Source organism: Accipiter gentilis, chromosome 14, assembly GCF_929443795.1.
Source record: "Accipiter gentilis chromosome 14, bAccGen1.1, whole genome shotgun sequence".
Taxonomy (NCBI): domain Eukaryota; kingdom Metazoa; phylum Chordata; class Aves; order Accipitriformes; family Accipitridae; genus Astur; species Astur gentilis.
Window position 1 is genome coordinate 30,246,882 of NC_064893.1, and position 20,457 is coordinate 30,267,338.

The 20,457-nt window shown below is 52.1% G+C and overlaps 1 protein-coding gene across 1 annotated transcript in view; it reads right to left on the reverse strand.

Moving 5' to 3' along the window:
• LAMA5 (laminin subunit alpha 5) overlaps window positions 1-20,457 on the reverse strand; it is a 96,055-nt gene that overhangs the window by 17,944 nt on the left and 57,654 nt on the right. The window contains exons 16-41 of the mRNA XM_049816352.1: window positions 16,508-16,645; window positions 16,273-16,325; window positions 15,982-16,081; window positions 15,414-15,466; window positions 14,906-15,011; window positions 14,104-14,203; window positions 13,748-13,904; window positions 11,895-12,033; window positions 8,942-9,084; window positions 8,734-8,840; window positions 7,852-8,005; window positions 7,341-7,501; window positions 6,681-6,789; window positions 6,067-6,164; window positions 5,320-5,521; window positions 4,781-4,907; window positions 4,448-4,587; window positions 3,527-3,642; window positions 3,024-3,235; window positions 2,586-2,790; window positions 2,214-2,358; window positions 1,488-1,628; window positions 944-1,105; window positions 688-789; window positions 519-602; window positions 26-256 (exon numbers count right to left, since the gene is read on the reverse strand). Coding sequence (XP_049672309.1) covers window positions 26-256; window positions 519-602; window positions 688-789; window positions 944-1,105; window positions 1,488-1,628; window positions 2,214-2,358; window positions 2,586-2,790; window positions 3,024-3,235; window positions 3,527-3,642; window positions 4,448-4,587; window positions 4,781-4,907; window positions 5,320-5,521; window positions 6,067-6,164; window positions 6,681-6,789; window positions 7,341-7,501; window positions 7,852-8,005; window positions 8,734-8,840; window positions 8,942-9,084; window positions 11,895-12,033; window positions 13,748-13,904; window positions 14,104-14,203; window positions 14,906-15,011; window positions 15,414-15,466; window positions 15,982-16,081; window positions 16,273-16,325; window positions 16,508-16,645 — 3,485 coding nt within the window. The remainder of the gene's footprint in view (window positions 1-25; window positions 257-518; window positions 603-687; window positions 790-943; window positions 1,106-1,487; window positions 1,629-2,213; window positions 2,359-2,585; window positions 2,791-3,023; window positions 3,236-3,526; window positions 3,643-4,447; window positions 4,588-4,780; window positions 4,908-5,319; window positions 5,522-6,066; window positions 6,165-6,680; window positions 6,790-7,340; window positions 7,502-7,851; window positions 8,006-8,733; window positions 8,841-8,941; window positions 9,085-11,894; window positions 12,034-13,747; window positions 13,905-14,103; window positions 14,204-14,905; window positions 15,012-15,413; window positions 15,467-15,981; window positions 16,082-16,272; window positions 16,326-16,507; window positions 16,646-20,457) is intronic.

The window sequence follows — 20,457 nt, forward strand, 5'->3', positions numbered from 1 at the left end:
GCAGCACATCCCCTTTCACCCCTACCTGGCAGGAGTCCCCCTGGTAGTTAGCTGGGCAGAAGCACAGCTCCACATTGCTGGCACGGATGCCCGTAGCTTCATCTGTTGCCATCTCCAGGACCACACGGCGCAGGGACACGGATGAAGAGATCTGGGAGAAGAGTGCCCGGATCTGCAGCTGTTCCAGGTTTGCCAGCACCATCATGAGCTCCTCTCTAGACACAGGGTTGTGTGTCTCTGTGTGCCTGAAGTTACCCTAGGGGGAGAAAACCTGATGTTACTGGCAGGAAGAACAGGCACCTGAAAATCCAGCCCAGCCTTCATTTCCCTGCAGCTGGGATGTCTCCTCTTTGCACAGGTAAAAAAGCCCCTGGATCTTCACAGCCAGTTCTGCTGCAATAGGCAGCCCCTAAAATACTGGCCTCAAAGCAACTGTCCCTTCTGTCTACACGCTAGACTTGTCCTCTCAGTAGCATCTGAGCACTTAACTTGGTACACTTTTGTGTGTGCAAACTTACCTCCATCAGCTGCAGCTGGCCTTCATGTACCTCCCCTGGGGAAGGATAGGTGCTTTCCAGAAACATGATGCTCATCTGATTTCCCTGGGAAAAGCAAGGAAGGTGTCAGTCACCACCTCATCCTGCTCATGCATTAGCAGGGGGCACCAGGAAATGTCTCAGACTGCACCTTCAGGATCACGTCTGGACGGGACTCCATGGGAATGAACACGTCACCCCTCCGTGGGTCGGAGTGAAGCTCATAGTGCAGGTGTCCACCGTAGGAGGAAACCTAAGGGAGAGCCAAATTGCGTGTGTTGCTGCAAGTCCACACCACTGAGCTGGGTCAGAGCTGTCCATGTTTAACCAAAGCATGAGCAGTTCCTGCAAGTCAGTGGGGTCAGAGATGTGCATGACTGCTGGTTCAGCTGCCACTGTGGTCTTACCCGGTCCCCAAGGTAGGAGCTGGGTGCAACCCAGTAGAGCTCCTGGTAGGCATCTGGGAGGTTCTTGAGATCAGCACGGAGGAGCTGCTCCCGCAGGCTCAGAGTTGTCGGCACCTCCTGGCGGTCAGTGCTCAGCAAGAGCCACCCATTCATGTCAATGAACTGTGGGGGAAGAGCAACCGTAGATCTTCTGGCGGAGCTACAGAATGTATTTGGGTGCTGATGCTTCAGAAGAGCAAGTCCCAGAGCAGTAGGAGGGATGATAACGGGTTCACAACCTCACATGCATCCTGACTGGAAAGCTGAGCACTACCCCTGCCTCCCACCTGCCACAGTCCCCCCATGCCATGACTGAGACCCCAGAGACTAGAAAAAAGGACTGGAAGTGGGAGACGGGCACAGGGAGACAAAGCTAACCCTTCTCACAGTGTTATCTTCCAGAGGGTTAGGATTAATGAAGGACAGAGACCCGAGGGCAGTAGGGAGCCAGGTGGATGGGAACACAATTGCATTGCAGGCTCTGGTGGTGCCCAGCCCCTCTCACCTCAGCTCGGTGCTTCTCAGCACTGCGGCAGCGATTTGTTGCACCAAAGCAGAAACACTTGGTGCAGCCCTTGGGGTTGCTGGCATCCAAAGAAAACGTCCCCAGGCGGCACTGGTCACACCTTGGGCCCTCCACATTTTCCTGGAAGACAAGCAATGCTCAACAGTGTCGTCAGCTCCTCACTAGTCCTTAGTAGAGGACAGAGATGGCCACATGAGCGATCAAAGCACAATGATGCGATGATGAAAGATGATTAAGCAGGCCCTGAACAGGTTTGCTTGCACACCACCCATCAAACATTAAATTCACCTGGAGAAAGCACTTGCAAACCCTGCAAAGGGGCTGAAGTAGGTAACTGAGCAGCAGTTTAGGTCATGGCTGTCACACAGAAGCAAGAGGAGGTTGTCAACAGGGTTTGACAGCTTTATCTGCAACAGGCTCTGACATGGGGCTGGACTTAGACTGTCTGTCTCTGCAAAGACAGCCCAGAGTAGGCCTTCATGGCCAGGAAAGATGGGAGAAGGAGTCTTCCAGGGTGCTCCGAACCCACCAACACATGGGGTGAGCTGGTTGCAACTCAGCACACAGGTGTTCTCTTTCTCAAGCCATGCACCCTCCCAGCACATCAGACACCCACAGCCCCCCTAGGCTGAACCAGCTGTATTGCCAGAGCAGGAGAGTTGAGCTGAACAGAAACAGATCACATGAAGGCATCGAAGGACTGACCTTGCAGTGACACTGCCCTGTGACTGGGTCGCATATGCTTGCTTCGGTGCCAGCCTGGTGGCAGTCACACTGCTGGCAGTTGGGGTAGTGGTAGAAGCCAGGGGCACAGAGGTCACACTGTCTCCCTATGATATTGGGCTTGCACCTGGATGGGATGCAAGAGCCGCAGCATTAGAAACCTCTGTTTTGTGCTGCTGTGCAGGGAGAAGCCAGGCTTTCAGAGCTTCACCCACACTGGCAGGGACACAGTGCTGACAAGGATTTCCCCATCCTGCACGTTTCCTCCCTGTAACCTGCCAACAAGCCCCATCACTCCAGCAGGGGCTGGGGATGCTGCCAGACGTGCCCTGCACCGGGACAGAGCTCCCTCACCTGCACTGCCCGCTGTCCACGTCACAGCCCGGCTCCGTCAGATCCTGCACGCCAGGCCGAGAGCAATTACAGTCCTCGCAGCCGATGAGAGGGTGGCAGCCGAAGGTCTGGGGCTCACAGATGACGCACTCTGGCTTCAGGGTGTGCGGAGGGCAGATGCACTGACCTGTCACCTCGTCACAGAGACGTGTCCCGCAGTTGCATGCTGGAAGGCGCAGAAAAGGGGCTGTGTCTTGGGGAGCAAGACCCAGGCAGCCCAAGGAGAGCATGAGGCAATGGATGCAGAGCTCGACTGCTCTGCGGGCAGCTTGGCTGTTTTCATGCAAATGGAGCCACTACAGGGCTGGAAAATGCAGCCATTTCCCAAATCAGCCTCAGCCCTGTAAGAGGCAAAACAGCAAGTGCTGGGAAAGCAGAGTGGGAGATGGGACAACTCACGCCTGCAGTTGGGGAAGCCCCAGTAGCCGGTGGCACAGCGGGAGCACTCTCGTCCGATGACATTAGACTTGCAGGGACACTGCCCGCCGAAGGGCTCGCACTGGCTGCCCCGTGCCCCTGCCTCATGGCACCGGCAGGGCTGTGCCCCATTGTTGTAGAAGAGGGAGAGCGAGATGGCAGAGTCGCGGCAGAACCTCGACGATGTGCTGGGGCTGCAGGGGAAGGCAGGAAGAATCGCTGTGATGCACCCCCCCCACAGCCTCCCCACCACCCCCAGATCCAGCAGGACATCCTGCAGCAACAGGTACTGAATTAGTGGTAGGGACAGCCCTGTGACACTGAGATCCCCCAAATACCCACAGGTTTGGTTATTAGATAAGGAAAGCCTTAACCAGATGCCTCCCCTGCCACACACAGGGCCCAAGAAGGGAAGGGGTTTTTGCTCCCTGAGGAGCGTGCAGCCAATGGACAGCAGAGCAGCCACCCAAAGCCAAGGGTCTCACTTGATGTAGAAGCTGTTGATGCCACAGCTGCTGATGAAATCGTAGGACTTGTCCAGGGGTTCCTCCTGCAGGTACTGAGAGCTGTAGCTGTCCTCAGGCACCACAAGGATGTAATCCTGCAAAGCGAGGATGAGATGGGTGAGCCAGGCTCCTTAGCTGAGCCAGACAGATGCAGTCCAAAATGAGCTCACTCAAAAGTCCAAATGCACCAACTCCTCACCAGCTCATCCCTTGCTGGGACAGAACATAACACACAAAGCACCCAAGTACTTGGAAGACCAGGGATCACCTCTCTACTGGGGTCTTTCCATCAGGGTCCATCTACTCTAATGCTCTATGTGAGAAGTGGCCCAAATTCACTGGAGTAAAAAAAGGCAGGATACCCCAAAAGGGCAGCACTGGCTGTGCTTCAGCACAGAGGCAGACAGTCACTGTCATCTCAGACTCCTAGACATGAAGGCGCTTGGGTTCCAATTCTGTCTTTCAGCCATTTATCCGAATTTTGGTCAATCCTCTAGTCCTGTTCCCTGAGGATAACAATGGCTACCTGCTCCCATGATGAGGCCTGCCTAGCCAAACAATGCTATGCAAGTGCAAAATATTGCTGGGGCAGGAATAAGGCTTATTCTGGATTTTCACAAGCACGTATGCAAAACAACAGCTTCAGCTTCTGCCTTGTTTTGGTATCAAAACCACACAGCAAAGAATAATTGTCATATAGAGATCCTGTCTCTGAGAATTCTGCCCTCAATTCTACACCACTAAGGTTGGAGATTGCAACTTTCTAGTGCAATTCAGAAACTGAGTGATGATGGGAAACATTCCTGTGGTCACACAGTGACAAAAATCCCTAGGGACAAACTCTAGCGCTGCTGGAGCCTGGTCCAGCATGCCCTGGGAGCTTCCCAGAGAGAGGCTCACCAGCCACAGCTGCTTGCCCTCTGGCACTCGAACAACCACAGTCAGATCATTATCGGTAACATCCAGGATAATCTGGTCCTCAGAAACTACCAGGCTCCGGCAGCCATAGCCATGCGGGCAGAAAGTAGCATTGGTCTGACCTGAAAAGACAACAAATGTATTGGTCCCACACTTCCCTTGCAGTCCCCGTCACACCCTCCCAGTTTGGAAGAGATGAGTCAGTCTTGCTTCATCTTTGTACTCCTCAGAGAACCCACAGTTATCCTCTGGCATGAAGAACTTTCCAGGGCTTCTGCCTACCAGCAGCTTCCCCCAGGTCCCCGCTCTTCTCACCTTGCCAGATACGCCCACCGTTGATTAACACTTCCACGGGGAAGGTGGGGTGGTTGGGCTGGTAATAGTGTAGGATGAAAGCATAGCGTCCCAGGGTCTGGATCCGGCTGTTAAACACAACAGCAGCCTGGCCCGAAACAGGAGAACAAAGAGACAAAACCCCACATCTTACAGCTGCCCTCACAGCTGGAATATTTTTTATTACTGCACAAATTTGTGTTCTTCTTGCACAGCTGTCAGGTCTTAAGACTTTTGCTGAATCAATCCCCCTCCTCTTCACACTCCCCCCTCTAATCGTGCCACCTGTAAGGCTTTTCCTGGGAGCCCAGAGAACCAAGCAGGATGGAGCTAAGACAGGAGAGTCCACAGGAATTACAGGTTGAGAGACAAGTTTAAAGTCCCGATTAAATTCTGAAAATGCTATTTGCTAAATTGCTAATTGCTAAAGCTACTGCATAGAGAAGGAAAACTCCTCTGTGCCCCAAGCGTCTGGTGTCACAGCACCAGCAAACCACCCCAACCCATACCCATGCCGCTACCTGTGGTGGTTGCAGGAGGATGAGCTCTGTGGTGGGGTCCACCGCCGTGGGAGGCCGAGGTGCAGGCTCCACTGGGACGCCGGCTGGAGCCATGTGGACTGCCTGAGCCAGGGGGACATCAGGAGCAATGGGCAGAGCCTGGCCCCCCTCCAAAATGATTGACTGAGAAAGCTTCAGGAACCTTGAGGGAACACAGGAACTGCTGCAAGACAAGGAGAAAATGGGATGTAAAGATTTCTGACAAGGAAAGAGAGAGGCTACGGGGTCGTGGTGGCAGAAGCACGCCCTGTAACACCTAGCAAATTATGAAGCATGCCTGCCAAGGGAGAGCCTTCTACCAGCACCCCTGGGGCTCTCGGACACAGGCTCAGTGTGATGAACAGGAACCTTGCACAGGCTAATTCCTGTGCAAATATTGATTCAAAGCAGCGTCAAGAATTCGGATACAGTGAGCGTCTCTTGCTGTATGCGACCAAGGCACAGGAAAGGCTATTCAGGATGACACTTGAGTGTCTGCCACAGGAGGCAGTGTGGTGTTCAGATAAAGGACCAGCAGCCTGACTTCCAGTCCTTACTCCATTGCCACCTGCTTGGTGGACACGGGCAAGGCGCTTCACCTCAGCCAGAGCTTTCTTTCTACTGTGTCAAGAACTGAAAAGGCTCCAAACCAGAGGGAAGTGGGGGAAGCAGTTGCTTTTGGAAACAGCCACATTCATGGTAAAACCCTGAGGGACCCGAGACTCTTACCTGTTGGATGAGAATGTGCCATGAACGCTGATGCAATGAACCTTCGGCTCGATGAACTCCATGGTGAACTGTGCAGCAGGTATGAGGTACACTTTGTGCTGCCACACGTGAAAGAAAGAGACGCCCAGTTACGTGACAGTTTCTCCCACCGGGAGCCTACAGCAGTTTTTGTGCCCGCCACCGATCAGGCTGACCACATGAAGCACCTCTAATACAGACACTTCAGCTAACGCATGGCAGGTCACATCTCTGTTTACTGCCCCTTCTTCCTTAGCACAAGCCCTAAGGCATTTAGGAGCTCCAAATATTTAAGGGACTCTTCTATCCTGGGCTAAGCAATTGTGAATTTCTTCAAGGTAAAATAGGAAGAGGCACTGCCACACTGCTGCAGAGCTCCCTCCGCCCAGAGCAGCTTCTTCTCCCCATCTTCTCCCAAATCCCAGTCCCATGATCTACTTCAAAACACAGCACTGACCAGTCTCCACCTTGGACTGCTCATGACATAGACTAAGATCTAGTATCCAGTCCAAACAGGACTAGAAAACCCTTCTACAATGCCGCTCCTGCCTCTCCTCGCAACCCGTCAACAGAGCAGCCGTTGCAAGGAGGCTTACCAGGAAGAAGTCAGCCAGATCAGAGGTGAACCGAATGGTGGCCTCAGAGGTAAGTTCAAAAGTTGCCATGCGGCTCTGGGAATCTACAGCAATCCCTCGACAAAGGAAACTGTAAGAGAAACACAGATTTTGAAGCCAGCCTTGAGCTGGGTCATGACCTATTTCTTGTCTTGCCAGCTGTATGTCCTGAAGGTATTTATACAAAGTCCCTGGAAATTTTTTGATGCCTTTTCTGGCAAGTCATAAGAGTGAATTTTCCCAAGGACACCCCAGACATTTGTTTCCTGTTGCAAAGGTTGCAGTCTGAAGTCAGACACTTCCACAGTAAAGGGACAAGGTTTGACCTGCACCAATAGCTCCAATAAACCTGCCTGTAGGCCATTCCCTAAATCAAGGGCCTCTACCAATACATCCAGCTGTAAACAGACGCAACAGATTATCTCCTGGCAGAGGCATTAGAGGACAATGTTGCCACAGGTACATATCTCCCAGAGATGGCCTGTCACTAAAATCCATGTCCAGATAGAATGAGTTTGAACATACACAGCTTAGATGTACAACACTAAGGCATTGCTTTGTTCATGTGATAAAGCAGAAAAAACTCGACCGGGGGGAGGCTGTCCTTGCCTGTCCCTTTCCCTGTCTCAGAGATGACCATACCTGTAGACACACGGGTAGAAGATGAATGTGCCCTGCTGCATGGCTAAGTGTGGCGAGCTCACAGCAATGCCCACCGTCTGCAAAGCGTTGGTGTTGGCGTACTCCGCCACCAGCACGTATTTCCCAGGCTGGGCAATAGACAGGGACAGCTGGACTTCCACCTGGAGGGCAGAGAGATGGCTGAGTGAGGGTCTCCTGTCCCACTCCCCATAGCGAGCCTGTGCAGGATGCCTGTGCTACAAACCAGCCTCCTCTGCAGCTCAGGGGACAACAGGACAACTCTTACCATGTCCTTGCAAGCCCTTTGCATGTGAGACACTGCTTTTGGGTGCCTTGAACAACAGGGCACACAAGCACACAGCTGCAAGAGCGATGGGGCAACAGTGGGGTGCACGTAGGTGCAAAGCCCTTCTGGTAACCTGCCTGGCTGTATGTAAAGCACCAGATGGTGGGAGCAGAGGGATGAGTGTCGCAGTGCCCATGAGAGGGATGAAACAGAAGTGCCACTCACATCACTGCCGCTGCATGTTGCCATCCGCGGATGGGAGGGGGTGAGCTGTTCTGTGGGACACACTCTGGGTAAGCGGTTGTCCAGCCTGCACACCGCATCCACGCCCAATGCAGCAGGGAAGCCATCTACAGACAGGTACTTATACAAGAGGCAGCTAAAAACATTAAGAAAAAAATTGCAAATTATGGTTGTTACATCACGATTGTTAAGAGTCAAGAGCACCCATGCAGCCTGATACCAGCAAGATTTGTAAAAGGCTGTAGTCCAACATGAAGGCTCCACTGCCCAAAGGAACATCTCTAGTTAGCGTGGAGCAAGAGATTCTGTATTATAGGACCCACAATGGCAGTAAAACCAAAAAGCTTCTCTCCTTGCAATGTGCTTTATCCCAGGGACCATTGCTGTAGTAGAAGGGACAACTGGTGTCCAGAGCCCAACCAGCCTTCCTGCCAAGATGGACAGAGGTTCTGGGCAGAGCAAGCAGATGCACTGAGATGCTCTACACACTACCATGCTCTGCCCATTCACTTTAAATAGTCCAGCAAGACCTAAATCATTGTAGCCATTTTCCAGGGCTGTTGACTAACATACAACCCAGCACTGGGTCCCCAGCCTAGCAGAGGAGAGGGCTATGGTCTTACTGGATGAGTTGGCCCTCCAGGTCCATGAACACACAGACTGACTGTGACATGGATGAGATCTATGTGTTGGCTTTCTGGGACAGTGCAGTTCAGTGGGCTTTATCAACCATGGCAAAGTCCTCCACTAAGCAGTTTTATTGCATCCAGACCCTCACAGGGTAAGGACTGTATATATTTCTTAACCCCAGGCCAAGAGGAGCTGAGTAGGTCCCACACAGCACAAAGACATGGAGATCCTTACTTCTGGGTGGCTTGTTCTGGGGCTGGCTGGTAGGTACATGGCTCCGAGACCTTTAGCTGCAGTATTGGAGCTTCATAGTATGAGCTGGGTAGCAAAACAAGATAGTCCTAGGAGGAGAGATGGGAGAGTTGGTTATGTTTGGGACACTTGCCCCCAGGGAGCTGCAGAAGCTCCCTGTGGTCGATGGAGCATGGGGGCTGGTCCTTACCAGCAGCACACCCTCTGCTTCAACAACCAGAGACCAGGTGTTGGGGTTGAGTACGAAGGGCTCCCCAAAGCTGTTCTGGGGCACGGTGACAAAGGCTGGCTCCGTGCTGGGAGCAAAGACAATCTGCTTGGTCTGCTCTGTACCTGGAGCGGGAGGGATGAGAGGCTGTGAAGGGACTGGGATGGAAAACCTGGGGCTGCAAATAGGAGGCTACGTTCAGAGAAGCAGCTCTGTAGTGCAGCGGGGAGTCTTGGGCTCCTGCTCTCTCGGCGCTGTCATAGCAAATGCACCACAATCCCACACTGTCCCGTAACAGAGATATCCACTCTGAATCTGCTCAGTAGCTTAATGGGAGAAAAAACATAAATCACTACAATCCTTAGTGCTAATCCACAGCTCTCACAGTGTGCTCTGTATCCCCGGACTGCAAAGCACAGAGTATTACATGCCAAGGAGTGTTTTGCTAGCTAGAGAAGGAAGGAACTCATCTGTGAAGAATTTATTCTGAGACAGACAAAAAGAATCACTGAGATATGTTCCTCCTCAGGGATATTCTGACCCCAGCTCCACAGGCGAGATACTTGTCTTCTGGCAAACTCTCAAAGCCCCAACCTGTGCTCCTGTCTTTCTTGCCAGCCACACTCTCTGCATCTGAGATTTAGACATTAATTTTAACTGACAGGACAGAATGGGTTTAAGGCCTGATCCTACTGCTGTTGAACAGCTCCTTGGCTCAGCTGACACAGTCCCATAACCTTTGAATTCATTAACTATGGATGCAGTAACAATACAGCACCTAGAAGCAGACCGTCTGCCTGTCTAGCAGTCTCAGGAGCGTTTTGAAGAGCACAGGTGAGAGGGATTCACTGAGTATGGCTGCAAGGCGAGCAGATGAGATGAAAAAAGAAGTGGGGAATGTGGCACACTGACTATCCTGGTGTGGTACATGGACATCAAGGTATAATGCAGAGGACCAGAAGCTAAAGCAAGGGCTTGCGCTACTGCTGGGATGGGTCGGCCCCTTCCCAGGTGTGCTCCCTCTGCAACAGGCCTGGCATCAGCTGAGGCTGAGCCCTTGCTTTCTCAGATGGGAAGCAGAGGTGAGGATGCAAGGAAAGAAGAGATTTCCCTGAACAAGCAATGGGGTAGATTTCTTGACAAGCTGAATTTTCACATCCCTTTGAGATGAGACACAACTCAAACTGAGATGGCTTCCGCAGGTGGGGTGGGAGAAACCAGTCTGCAAAGCATATATTCAGAAAACGCTTCCCTTTTTGCAAGCCACGTCTTCCAACTTATCTTCTTTCCAGGCTGCTTGTCCTCTACCATGTGAAGCCCATTCCACCTGGGCAGAATGTGGCTCAGTATTTCTGGAGCCAGTCTGGCCTATCAAGAAAGCTGCCCTCCTGGATCTCATTGCTGGTGCATCAGTCTGGCAGCTTGCCTTCAGCACTAGAAAAATCAAATGTTGCTTCTGAGCAAGGAGGGAAGCACATTGCTCTGCTGCTGGGTAGGACAGATTAAACACTTCCTGACCTTTGGTGGGATCCTGAAGCATAAGCATGGCTCATGCTTCTCGTCTTTCTGCTGCGTAATATGACTGGCTATAAAATAACCAGCTATTTTTCCCCTCAAAAAAAAAAAAAAAAAGAAAAATAGTATCTTGGCTTTTCAAACCTTGCATATCACATCAAAGGCAAAACACCTTCTATGTGAATTCAAGACAGAGGGAGAACTTCACACACCGATAAATTAGGTAGCTGGTGTTGACAGCCTTGTGCTGTGCACGTATGGTCCGGAGGAAGAGCTTCAGTGGGATGATGCGGCTGTAGCATCAGAAGGGGTAAAATCAATCAGTCAACCACCCACTTAGGGCACTTTCATGGCCTCAGGTCTGTCCCCATGCAGTCTTGCTCATATTGATTCCCAGAATATTTGTTGTCCACATCTCTAGGCTTGTTCAGCCATCTTTTGGTGGGTCGTCTTCTTCTCCAGCAGCTCATGGCTTGATGAGAAGACAGTGCACCAGAGTGCAATGCCTGTATAACACGTGCAATTCCATGCCACTTCCAAACTCCACACCACGTGTGAAGCCAGAAGCCTGGTTTGGGAGATGCACAAGGCAAGGGCAGGACTGCCACATGAAGGCACCTGTGAAATAAAACCACGTCCAGCTGCCAAAGTTTGGATCCAGTTCCCAGCACATGGCCAACTCCGATTTCATGGAAACTGAGCTCAGTTCTGCCTGGGACACCGGGGTGATCTTGTCCCATGCTGGAAAGGCTGTATCAAGTCGTACAGCAGTCTTATCTCACACCAGCCTGGCTGCTAACAGTCCTCAGTGTGCAGCCCCAGGACAGGAGGCCAGCTTGCTGCTGCTTTGTTAAATAGGGGGAGCTGCCAACTCAAATCAGCCTTTCAACTGGAAGGGCAGGACTAATGGGGTAAAGCCATATGGAGGTATCTTCTGGAAAGGATGATGTAGAAGGTTGCCTGGGATGGGGAGGAGGTGGCGATGGTGCAGGGGAGCAGAGCAGTCTGGGATCCTTACCTCTCCTTCGTGGCTGATAAGCTGTAATTTTGCCATACACAGTGGCCCCTCCTGAATTAATATACCTCAGGATGACATGGAACAGATAGAGCTCTGCCTCCTTCACGTCTACAGTGACTCTGATTTTATTCTGCAAAAAGCAAAAAAGCACACGGGGCACATGTCACTGGGGGGCCAGCTCCTGGCTGCTCACCTGCTCTGCGGGAGAGCCTTACCCGCCTGCCTACCTGCCTGCCTGCCTGCCTCTCTTCCCCCTCCCTTGCCATCCCATGGCACGGCACTGGCCAGCCACCTGAGATGGGCACACCTGGACGGGCACACCTGGGGCAGGAGAAGGGGCAGAGGAGCAGTGTTGCAGTGTGGGATGCTCTGAGTTAGTCTAGAAGTGAAAAATGCACTTACAGTTGCCACAAACATTAAACTTTCCTTCCTCAACGACCGAGACCCTCCCTTCCACACTGGCGGGCCCCCGGCTGACGTAGCGGAAGACGAGGCGGAAGAGGTCGGGGGAGGTCACATTGAGAGTCACCACTACCTTGGGCTGGTGGGAGAGAGAAAGGGGAGAGAAGCAGAGCACACCTTCAATTACCTCCACCGCCGACAGCTACCAGCCCAAGCGCAGCAGCTCGGCTCACTGCTCCCAAAGCAACATGCCACAGCGCAAGGAGGAGACAAGCACGCTGGCCCTACTGCACAGTCATGGCACGGATGCCTCGTGACGCTGTCCCTTTTGGGGCCAGCCACCAAGGGAGCGACCTGCCTGGAGGAAGTTGGTGGAAGAGCTCTGATCACATCTGGAAGACACTGTGGCACAGCAGGGTGGTTGGGCTATCCTGGGGCACACGCCATGCCAGAGGAAAGGTTTTAAGAAGTTCTTGCTTTTGTTATTGGCGTGTTGCTTTTGGGCTTAGTGTGCCATAACCAGCTAGCAGGCACCAAACGCTGAAGCTCTTGCCCTTGTATTTACAGGGCTCTGCCTAGATGCCTACAGAGGCTGCAAATTGAGCTGGTGCCTTGTCCTCGGGAACCTGCGATGCTAAGGACTAGTGGTGCTAACGAAGTGTGCCACTGATGGGGGCTGTCAGGCCTCCATCTGCGTGGATACTGTTCTGCAAGACCCCAGTTAGGGAGATGCTTAAGTCCGACCCATTTCAAAGAGATCTAAGCCTCTGCTTAAACACCCTCCTGCCTAAAAGCTGGGTTCTGCCCAGGGAGACTCCTAACGAGGGCTCTGTGTTCTTCAAAGCTCCAGTTACACACTGGCCTCCTACCAGAGAGCAAACTGGAAGGACCCTGCAGAGAGCAAACTACAGGCGAGACCTGCCAGCAAAAAGCCATGTGCTAGCCCTTCTATAAAGGCCTATTTCTATCTCAAATGCCAACACTGAATGCAAAACAAAAGCCATGAGCTTGAGCACAAGCTCCATCCTTAAGCTGTAAGGCTGGGGTTTTCTCAAGGGAGCCTACAGGAGTTCATTGCTTAGCTCCTACCTACAAATTCAATGGGAAATGGCTAATGCATTTGGCCCCTCTACTATTTTACCTAAGCATGAAAAAGTGAAGAAAACTGAAAGTACATGCACCACAATAAGGAGCATCTTACATGGGACAACTGTCCGAGAATTGCTGCCCTGCACCCTATTTCTAAGCGCACACACAGGCGACACTTCCATGGGGACCATGCAGAAGAAGAATCCACCGAGGAGAAAAAAGGGTCAACAGACAAAATAGCTTCACTTCTAGGACTTAGACAACTCCAGATTAGTGTAAACCATCGCCACAGCAAAACAGCTAATAGCAAGAGCAGAGGCAGAATGGTAACAAGAGGTCCAAGCTGAACACGGCAGCTGAGGAGGAGGTAATTTATTTTTGGAAAACGGAGGGAAGGTTATGCAGAGAGTTGCAGGAAAGAGCAGAGTCAGATGAAAGAGCCACAAGGAAACCCAGAGACAGTGTTTATAGACATCCCTGTAAGTAATCACCAAGCTACCCCCTTTGTCTAAATGGATTAGGATGTCAGGGGATTCCCAATTTAGGATCTTTCCCCTCATCAGTCTATGCCATCCCCAGCACTACAGGAAATATCTGCGCAAACAGGCTATATATACACTGTGCTTGTTTATGTTGGCCATCATGTGACTTTGGGGGTTTGAGAAGCACTCGGGGTGAAAGATATGTGCCAAAAGCACGTCAGTCCTCCACCAGCTGCATCCTCCCCAAGGAGAGCTGGGCTGGGCTGGAGACACCAGGCGTACCTGGATGGAGGACATCTGTGCGTATCCTCGCCAGCTGAAGCCCTCAAACTCCAAGGGGTTGTAGCCGAAGCGCACAGCCCGGCCAGCCGGCGTGGTGCCTTCCTCCAGCTCGAATTTCAAGTGGTGAAGGTCAGGGAAATAATGGTCCCGCGCAGGTCTGGGGAAGAGAGGGAGCACCGTTACCTGCTGGGCTACCTGGAGGGAGAGGCAAGAGGACACCTCCACCAGGCACGCGGCCAATGTGGCAGCAGCCCAGACGATGAGGTCCCCATCCCTGTGGTGGCAGAGGACACCGTCCCCGAGGGAGCGAAGGGAAGGCAGAGCGCTCCAAGGTGCATCTCCTGCTAGCAGCTTACTGGGTGCAGGTGGGGCCGCGTGTGCTCTGCCGGCAGCGACAGGCTCCGCTCCGCTCCTCGCAGGATGGCCCCAGGGACCCGCCAACGTCGCACCGGCAGCCTGTGGGCAGGAAGCGCCTGTTTACATTCCCGCCGCACTAACAAGCTCCTGGTCACTAATCAAAGGCGCACCCCAGCGGGCGGGGAGGCTGGGGCCACTATTTTTATTCCATTGTATCCGTTTTCATATTGGCCCCGGCCCCACTTGGATCCGCTCCTCTTCCACCTCAGCACTGAGTTATTTCCAGACGGCTGACGGCTGCAGGAGGAACAAAGTCTGCAAACCCTCATGGCTGGGTGCCGCAGCCCTGCCGCCAGCAGCAGCCTTGCTGCCTCTTCCCAGCCCTGCCAGGACTGCGTGGGCCAGCTGAGAAGGGCCAGATCTTCTCCTTCCCTGCTTCCCATGGGCACGATGGAGAGCAGCCGACCCCACATGTCCATACCCACCTGATCCCAACAGGAGGAAGGGGTAGAGCTGCAAGGACATGGCCAGTGGTTACAACACACCGGTTTCTGGCACCAAAGGGACACCTTTCCTGGCCTTCCATTCCCCAGCCTGATGGACCCATGTCCAACGCTACTAAAAGTGTGAACTCCGGTCCGCAGATCCACACCAAGACCCAGCCCCTGCTCTGGGCCATGGTATGATCAAAAGCAAAAGGTGGGACATCTCCTGCCCCTTCTCTCAAGGCCAAGTCAGTTGGTATATGCAGAGCCACTGGTGGCCCCCTCCCTCGCCCAACATATCACGATGGGGGCTCACCTTGGCAGCCAAAGTAATTTGCATTCTCCATGTTGAAGTAGCCGTCTTTGCATGCCGAGCAGAACTGGCCGCAGATGTTCGGTTTGCAGAAGCACTGCCCGTCACCCTAGGGGAGAAGCAGGCATGGAAGCTCATTCCCTCTCATTGCTCGTCACGGCCAAGCCATTTCTCAGTTATTTGGATCCTAGTCTGAGACACTGGACAAGCATTTTGAGTGTCATGCTCTACACTGCTTCCTGTGTGTGGGTGGGCCAGATAAGTTAAATTATCCAACAATGCAAGCAAACAAAAATCCAGGCATCCTGGGCCAGACCCTGAAATATTTAGGTGCCTAATTTATGACAGGTCTTAATCCTATGTTCTCATGCAAGCCCAGATTGTGGTGCAACCTTTGAGTACTCGGCGTCAGGACAGGCCTCTCCAGCAGCTGCTGGGAGAGATGGAGCTGAAACACTCCCAACACAGCACACACTCAGAGGTGCCTGAAAGCAAAGAGGAGCAAATCTACCTGCTGGCACTCCGCGATTCCGCTGACGGTGCCCTTGGTATCACACTTGCAGCCTGGAGAGAGGGAGATGAACAAGAAAGCCAAAAGATCAATCAGCCTCTGAGAAGAAGCCCAATGGGGGACAGTATCCACCACACCAGAGGACACCGGCAGGGATAAGAGAGGCTGGAAACTGGTCAAGTAGAGGGTAGTGCTGCACAAGGGCTCACATTTAATTTTGGACAGTTACTGTTGAGGACACAACTACCAAAGACATTTTGCCTTTTCTGCACATTTGGCCATGAAAAATTAAGTGTGCAAAGTCTGCAGGGAGGGCTGAGAATGGCACAACTCATTACATGAGCTCTATGTTTCATTCCAAGCAAAAACCTCCAGGCTACAGCCTTTCCCTGGTCCAAGTGGCACTACTCAGACGACTCCAGCTTTGACATGTCACTTCAGGGTAAAGATGGAAGGAAGGGCATCGCTTCCATCCAGCAATGATGGTCCCCACTGGCTTGGGTTTGGGTCTTGCACCATTACAGCACGGACGGGACTTTTTGGGGCTGTGCCAATGCCATTTCCTTACTCAGGCAGCCGTAGGGGTTCTCTGGAGTCAGGTTCCAGTATAAAGGCTTGCATCTGTCGCAAGCTGGGCCTTCAACGTATGCCCGACATGTGCAGGAGCCCTGGGGAAAGGGAGAGAGAAAAAAGAGCAGGTGAGAATTTGCAGCATGGTGGCTGAACGTGGTGTCTGCTACTCTGGCATGGGTAATGGCTGTTTTCAGGCTGTGCTTAAGGAATGACTTGGCCCAAAGTGAGAAAAAGGGGATCACACAAAAATGACCTGCAGGGGTTGGTGGGTTCATCTGATACTCACCGGGGCCAGCGAGGGATCTGCAGTCACCAACCCTGCTGGGTTACAGGAGCCCACTAGAAAAGAGAGGCACAAGGAGGGATTTATAAAGAGATAGCTCACACCACCCCAGCTGTCCCTAAAGGCAGTTATTTCTTCCCTTGCAAAGCTCTTGGGGGATGATAAGTCCATTTACCAGCGCTGCACCACTATGTCCCAAGACACCGGAGTCCCCCCCCATCAGGGAAAAAGGGGCTACCTTCACAGTGCGGAAATCCGTAGGCGCCTGGCATGCAGCTATCGCAGCGCAGTCCCGTCACTTTGGGCCGGCAGCTGCACTGCCCCGTTTCCTGGTCGCAGGTGCTGTGCAGGGAACCTTCCCGAGAGCACTGGCAAGCTGCAAAAGAGGGGAGAGCAACTGCTGGAGCTGCGGGGCACAGGGACTCCTGCATTCAAGGCTTCTCATCAGCAATCTCTTTTGTCCACCTGACCTTCACCACCATCAAAGCAGCCAGAAATATGGGTTATAAATAACATACACACTCATTCTTTCCCTTTGGTTACAAACATCCCATCTTTAAAGAAAAACAATAGAAGCTGCGATGTTTTATCACACCTATTCACATACATTTATGTGTATTTCTGGAAGCAAGGAGAAGTTTTGGTTAGGGAAAAGGGGAATGTGTGATCTCACTCCCAAAAGGTCAGCAACCAGTGATAGATCAGACCCTACAAAAGCCCATTTTCACCCAAACACCCAAGAGCAGCATTTGGCCATCAGGATCTGCCCTGTGGATGTTGCGTGTGGGCAGCAGGCCTGCAGCTCAGGGCCAGCAATACAGCCTTGGCACTGCCAGCATCCGAGGGTGAGGGCAGGGCAATGGCTCTGCTGCTTCCTGCATGACCTGCCTCCTGTGAACGCACGTAGAGATCCTGCTGCCGTATCACATGAAAGGTCAGCAAGCTGTCAGGGAGTTGCCCATGCCCTCCTTGGCCAGCCAGCACTCCTCAAATCCCTACCTAAGGGGACATTTTAGGCTGACACCCCCAGACTGGCAAACAGCAAAACATTGTTCATAAAACAACACTTTAAAAAAAAAAATAAAAAATCAGGTTCTCCTCTTCTTTCCTTGCCATAACTCCTCTACAGCTCTGCAATTTGGATGCTGCTTTATGAGACCAAAAAAAAAGTGACTACTGAACTCCTGCGAGACCATTTCATCTATGCCTGCAGCCTCTTCAAAGGCATATTGCCGGCATCAGCATTTGCAAGCAGTGCTCTGCCAGCTGGCCGCAGCTTAGGCGTCCACATTTAGTATGGTGCAAGAGGGTGATGATGCTCTTTTGTTGCTTCAGGGAAACTGTATCACAGATTATTTTTTAATGAGCAGTAAATTCTTACTGGGAGACATAATAGTACATCTGGCTTCCAGTTGGACTGCCAACAGGGAGGGAGATGGGGACACTCTGCCCAGAGCTGGGGAGGGCTATTCAGAGTATCCAGGCCCACAGGCACCTGCCACAGGCATTGCTCAGCCCTGGCACCAGCAGCTCTGCTCCAGGAGTGATGCAGTGCCCAGGGAAGTGGATAGAATAATAGAATCATAGAATTGTTTAAGTTGGAAAAGACCTTTAAGATCATTGAGTCCAACTGTTAACCTAACTGCCAAGTCCACCACTAAACTGTGTTCCTAAGGGCCACTTCTACACATCTTTTAAATACCTCCAGGGACGGTGATTCAACCACTTCCCCGGGCAGCCTGTTCCAATGCTTGACAACCCTTTCGGTGAAGAAATTTTTCCTAATATCCAATCTAAACCTTCCCTGACACAACTTGAGGTTGTTTCCTCTCATCCTATTGCTTGTTACTTGGGAGAAGAGACTGACCCCCACCTCACTACAACCTCCTTTCAGGTGGTTGTAGAGAGCGATAAGGTCCCCCCTCAGCCTCCTTTTCTCCAGACTGAACAGCCCCAGTTCCCTCAGCTGCTCCTCCTAAGACTTGTGCTCCAGACCCTTCACCAGCTTCATTGTTCTTCTTTGGACACGCTCCAGTACCTCAGTGTCTTTCTTGTAGTGAGGGGCCCAAAACTGAACCCAGTATTCGAAGTGCAGCCTCACCAGTGCCGATCATTTCCCTAGTCCTCCTGGCCACACTATTTCTGATACAAACCAGGATGCTGTTGGCCGCCTTGGCTACCTGGGCGCACTGCTGGCTCCTATTCAGCCGGCTGTCGACCAACACCCCCAGGTCCTTTTCCACCGGGCAGCTTTCCAGCCACTCTTCCCCAAGCCTATAGCGCTGCATGGGGTTGTTGTGACCCAAGTGCAGGACCTGGCATAAGCCTTATTGAACCTCAGTTGGCCTTGGCCCACCAATCCAGCCTGTCCAGATCCCTCTGTAAAGCCTTCCTACCCTCGAGCAGATCAACACTCCTGCCCAGCTTGGTGTCATCTGCAAACTTACTGAGGGTGCACTCGATCCTCTTGTCCAGATCATTGATAAAGATATTAAACAGAACTGGCCCCAATACCGAGCCCCGGGGAACACCACTTGTGACTGGCCACCGACTGAATTTAACTCCATTCACCATCACAATTTGGGCTTGGCATCCAGCCAGTTTTTCACGAGGCAAAGAGTGCACCCCTCCAAGCCATGAGCAGCCGGTTTCTCCAGGAGAATGCTGTGGGAAACGGTGTCAAAGGCTTTACTAAAGTCTAGGTAGACAACATCCACAGCCTTTCCCTTGTCCACTAAGTGGGTCACCCCGTCATAGAAGGAGATCAGGTTAGTCAAGCAGGACCTGCCTTTCATAAACCCATGCCGACTGGGCCTGATCACCTGGTTGTCCTGTACATGCCACATGATGGCACTCAAGGTGATCGGCGCCATAACCTTCCCCGGCACCAAGGTCAGACTGACAGGCCTGTAGTTCCCCAGATCCTCCTTCCAGCCCTTGTTGTAGATAGGCATCACATTTGCTAACTTCCAGTCAACCGGGACCTCCCCAGTTAGCCAGGACTGTTGATAAATGATGGGAAGTGGCTTGGTGAGCACTTCCACCAGCTCCCTCAGTACCCTTGGGTGGATCCTGTCCAGTCCCATAGACCTGTGTGCGTCTAAGTGGTGTAGCAGGTTGTTAACCATTTCCCCTTGGATTATGGGGGCTTCATTCTGCTCCCTGTTCCTGTCTTCCAGCTGAGGGGGCTGGGTACCTGGAGAACAACTGGTCTTACCGTTAAAGACTGAGCCAAAGAAGGCATTAAGTACCTCAGCCTTTTCCTCATCGTTTGTCACTATGTTTCCCTCCACACCCAAAAAAGGATGGAGATTCTCCTTAGCCCTCCTTTTGTTGCTAATGTATTTCTAGAAACATTTTTAATTGTCTTTTACAGCAGTAACCCAAGTAAGTTCTAGTTGGGCTTTGGCCCTTCTAATTTTTTCCTTGCATAACCTCGCAACAACCTTGTAGTCCTCCTGAGTTGTCTGCCCCTTCTTCCAAAGGTCATGAAGTCTCCTTTTTTACCTGAGTTCCAGCCAAAGCTCTCTGTTCAGCCAGGCCGCTCTTGTTCCCCGCCGGCTTGCCTTTTGGCACATGGGGAAGCCTGCTCCTACACCTTTAAGATTTCTTTCTTGAAGAATGTCCAGCCTTCCTGGACTCCTTTGCCCTTCAGGACTGCCTCCCAAGGGACTCTGTCAACAGTCTCCTAAACAGGCCAAACTCTGCCCTCCAGAAATCCAAGGTGGCAGTTCTGCTGAACCCCTTCCTCACTTCTCCAAGAATCGAAAACTCTATCTTTTCCTGATGCAAAGCTCTCACCATGCCAGCAGATACCTTGAATTTGGGGCTGACATGAAACCTCAAATCCTGATCCTCATTGTTCACCCAGTCTACAACTGTAGTCCAGTTGCTCCTCCTTTGCATTGGCATGAACCAAGGTGGAGTAAGCCGTGAAGAGCCTGGATGTGTCATATGAGCCACATCTGAGCATCTCATGGCACCAGGGTATAATCTGAACATGTGGTTTGAGACTTTGCTTACCCCACTCAGAGCCCTGCTCTCTCTGGCTGCAGGCACTCAAGCCTGAGGACAGGCAGATGCAATTCAACACATGTTTTATGTGCATCTGCACCCAATGCTTTCGGAGAGACAGTCCGAACCACAGCTGCTTCCCAAGTCATACTCTGTAGGTCTGTTTCTTAATAG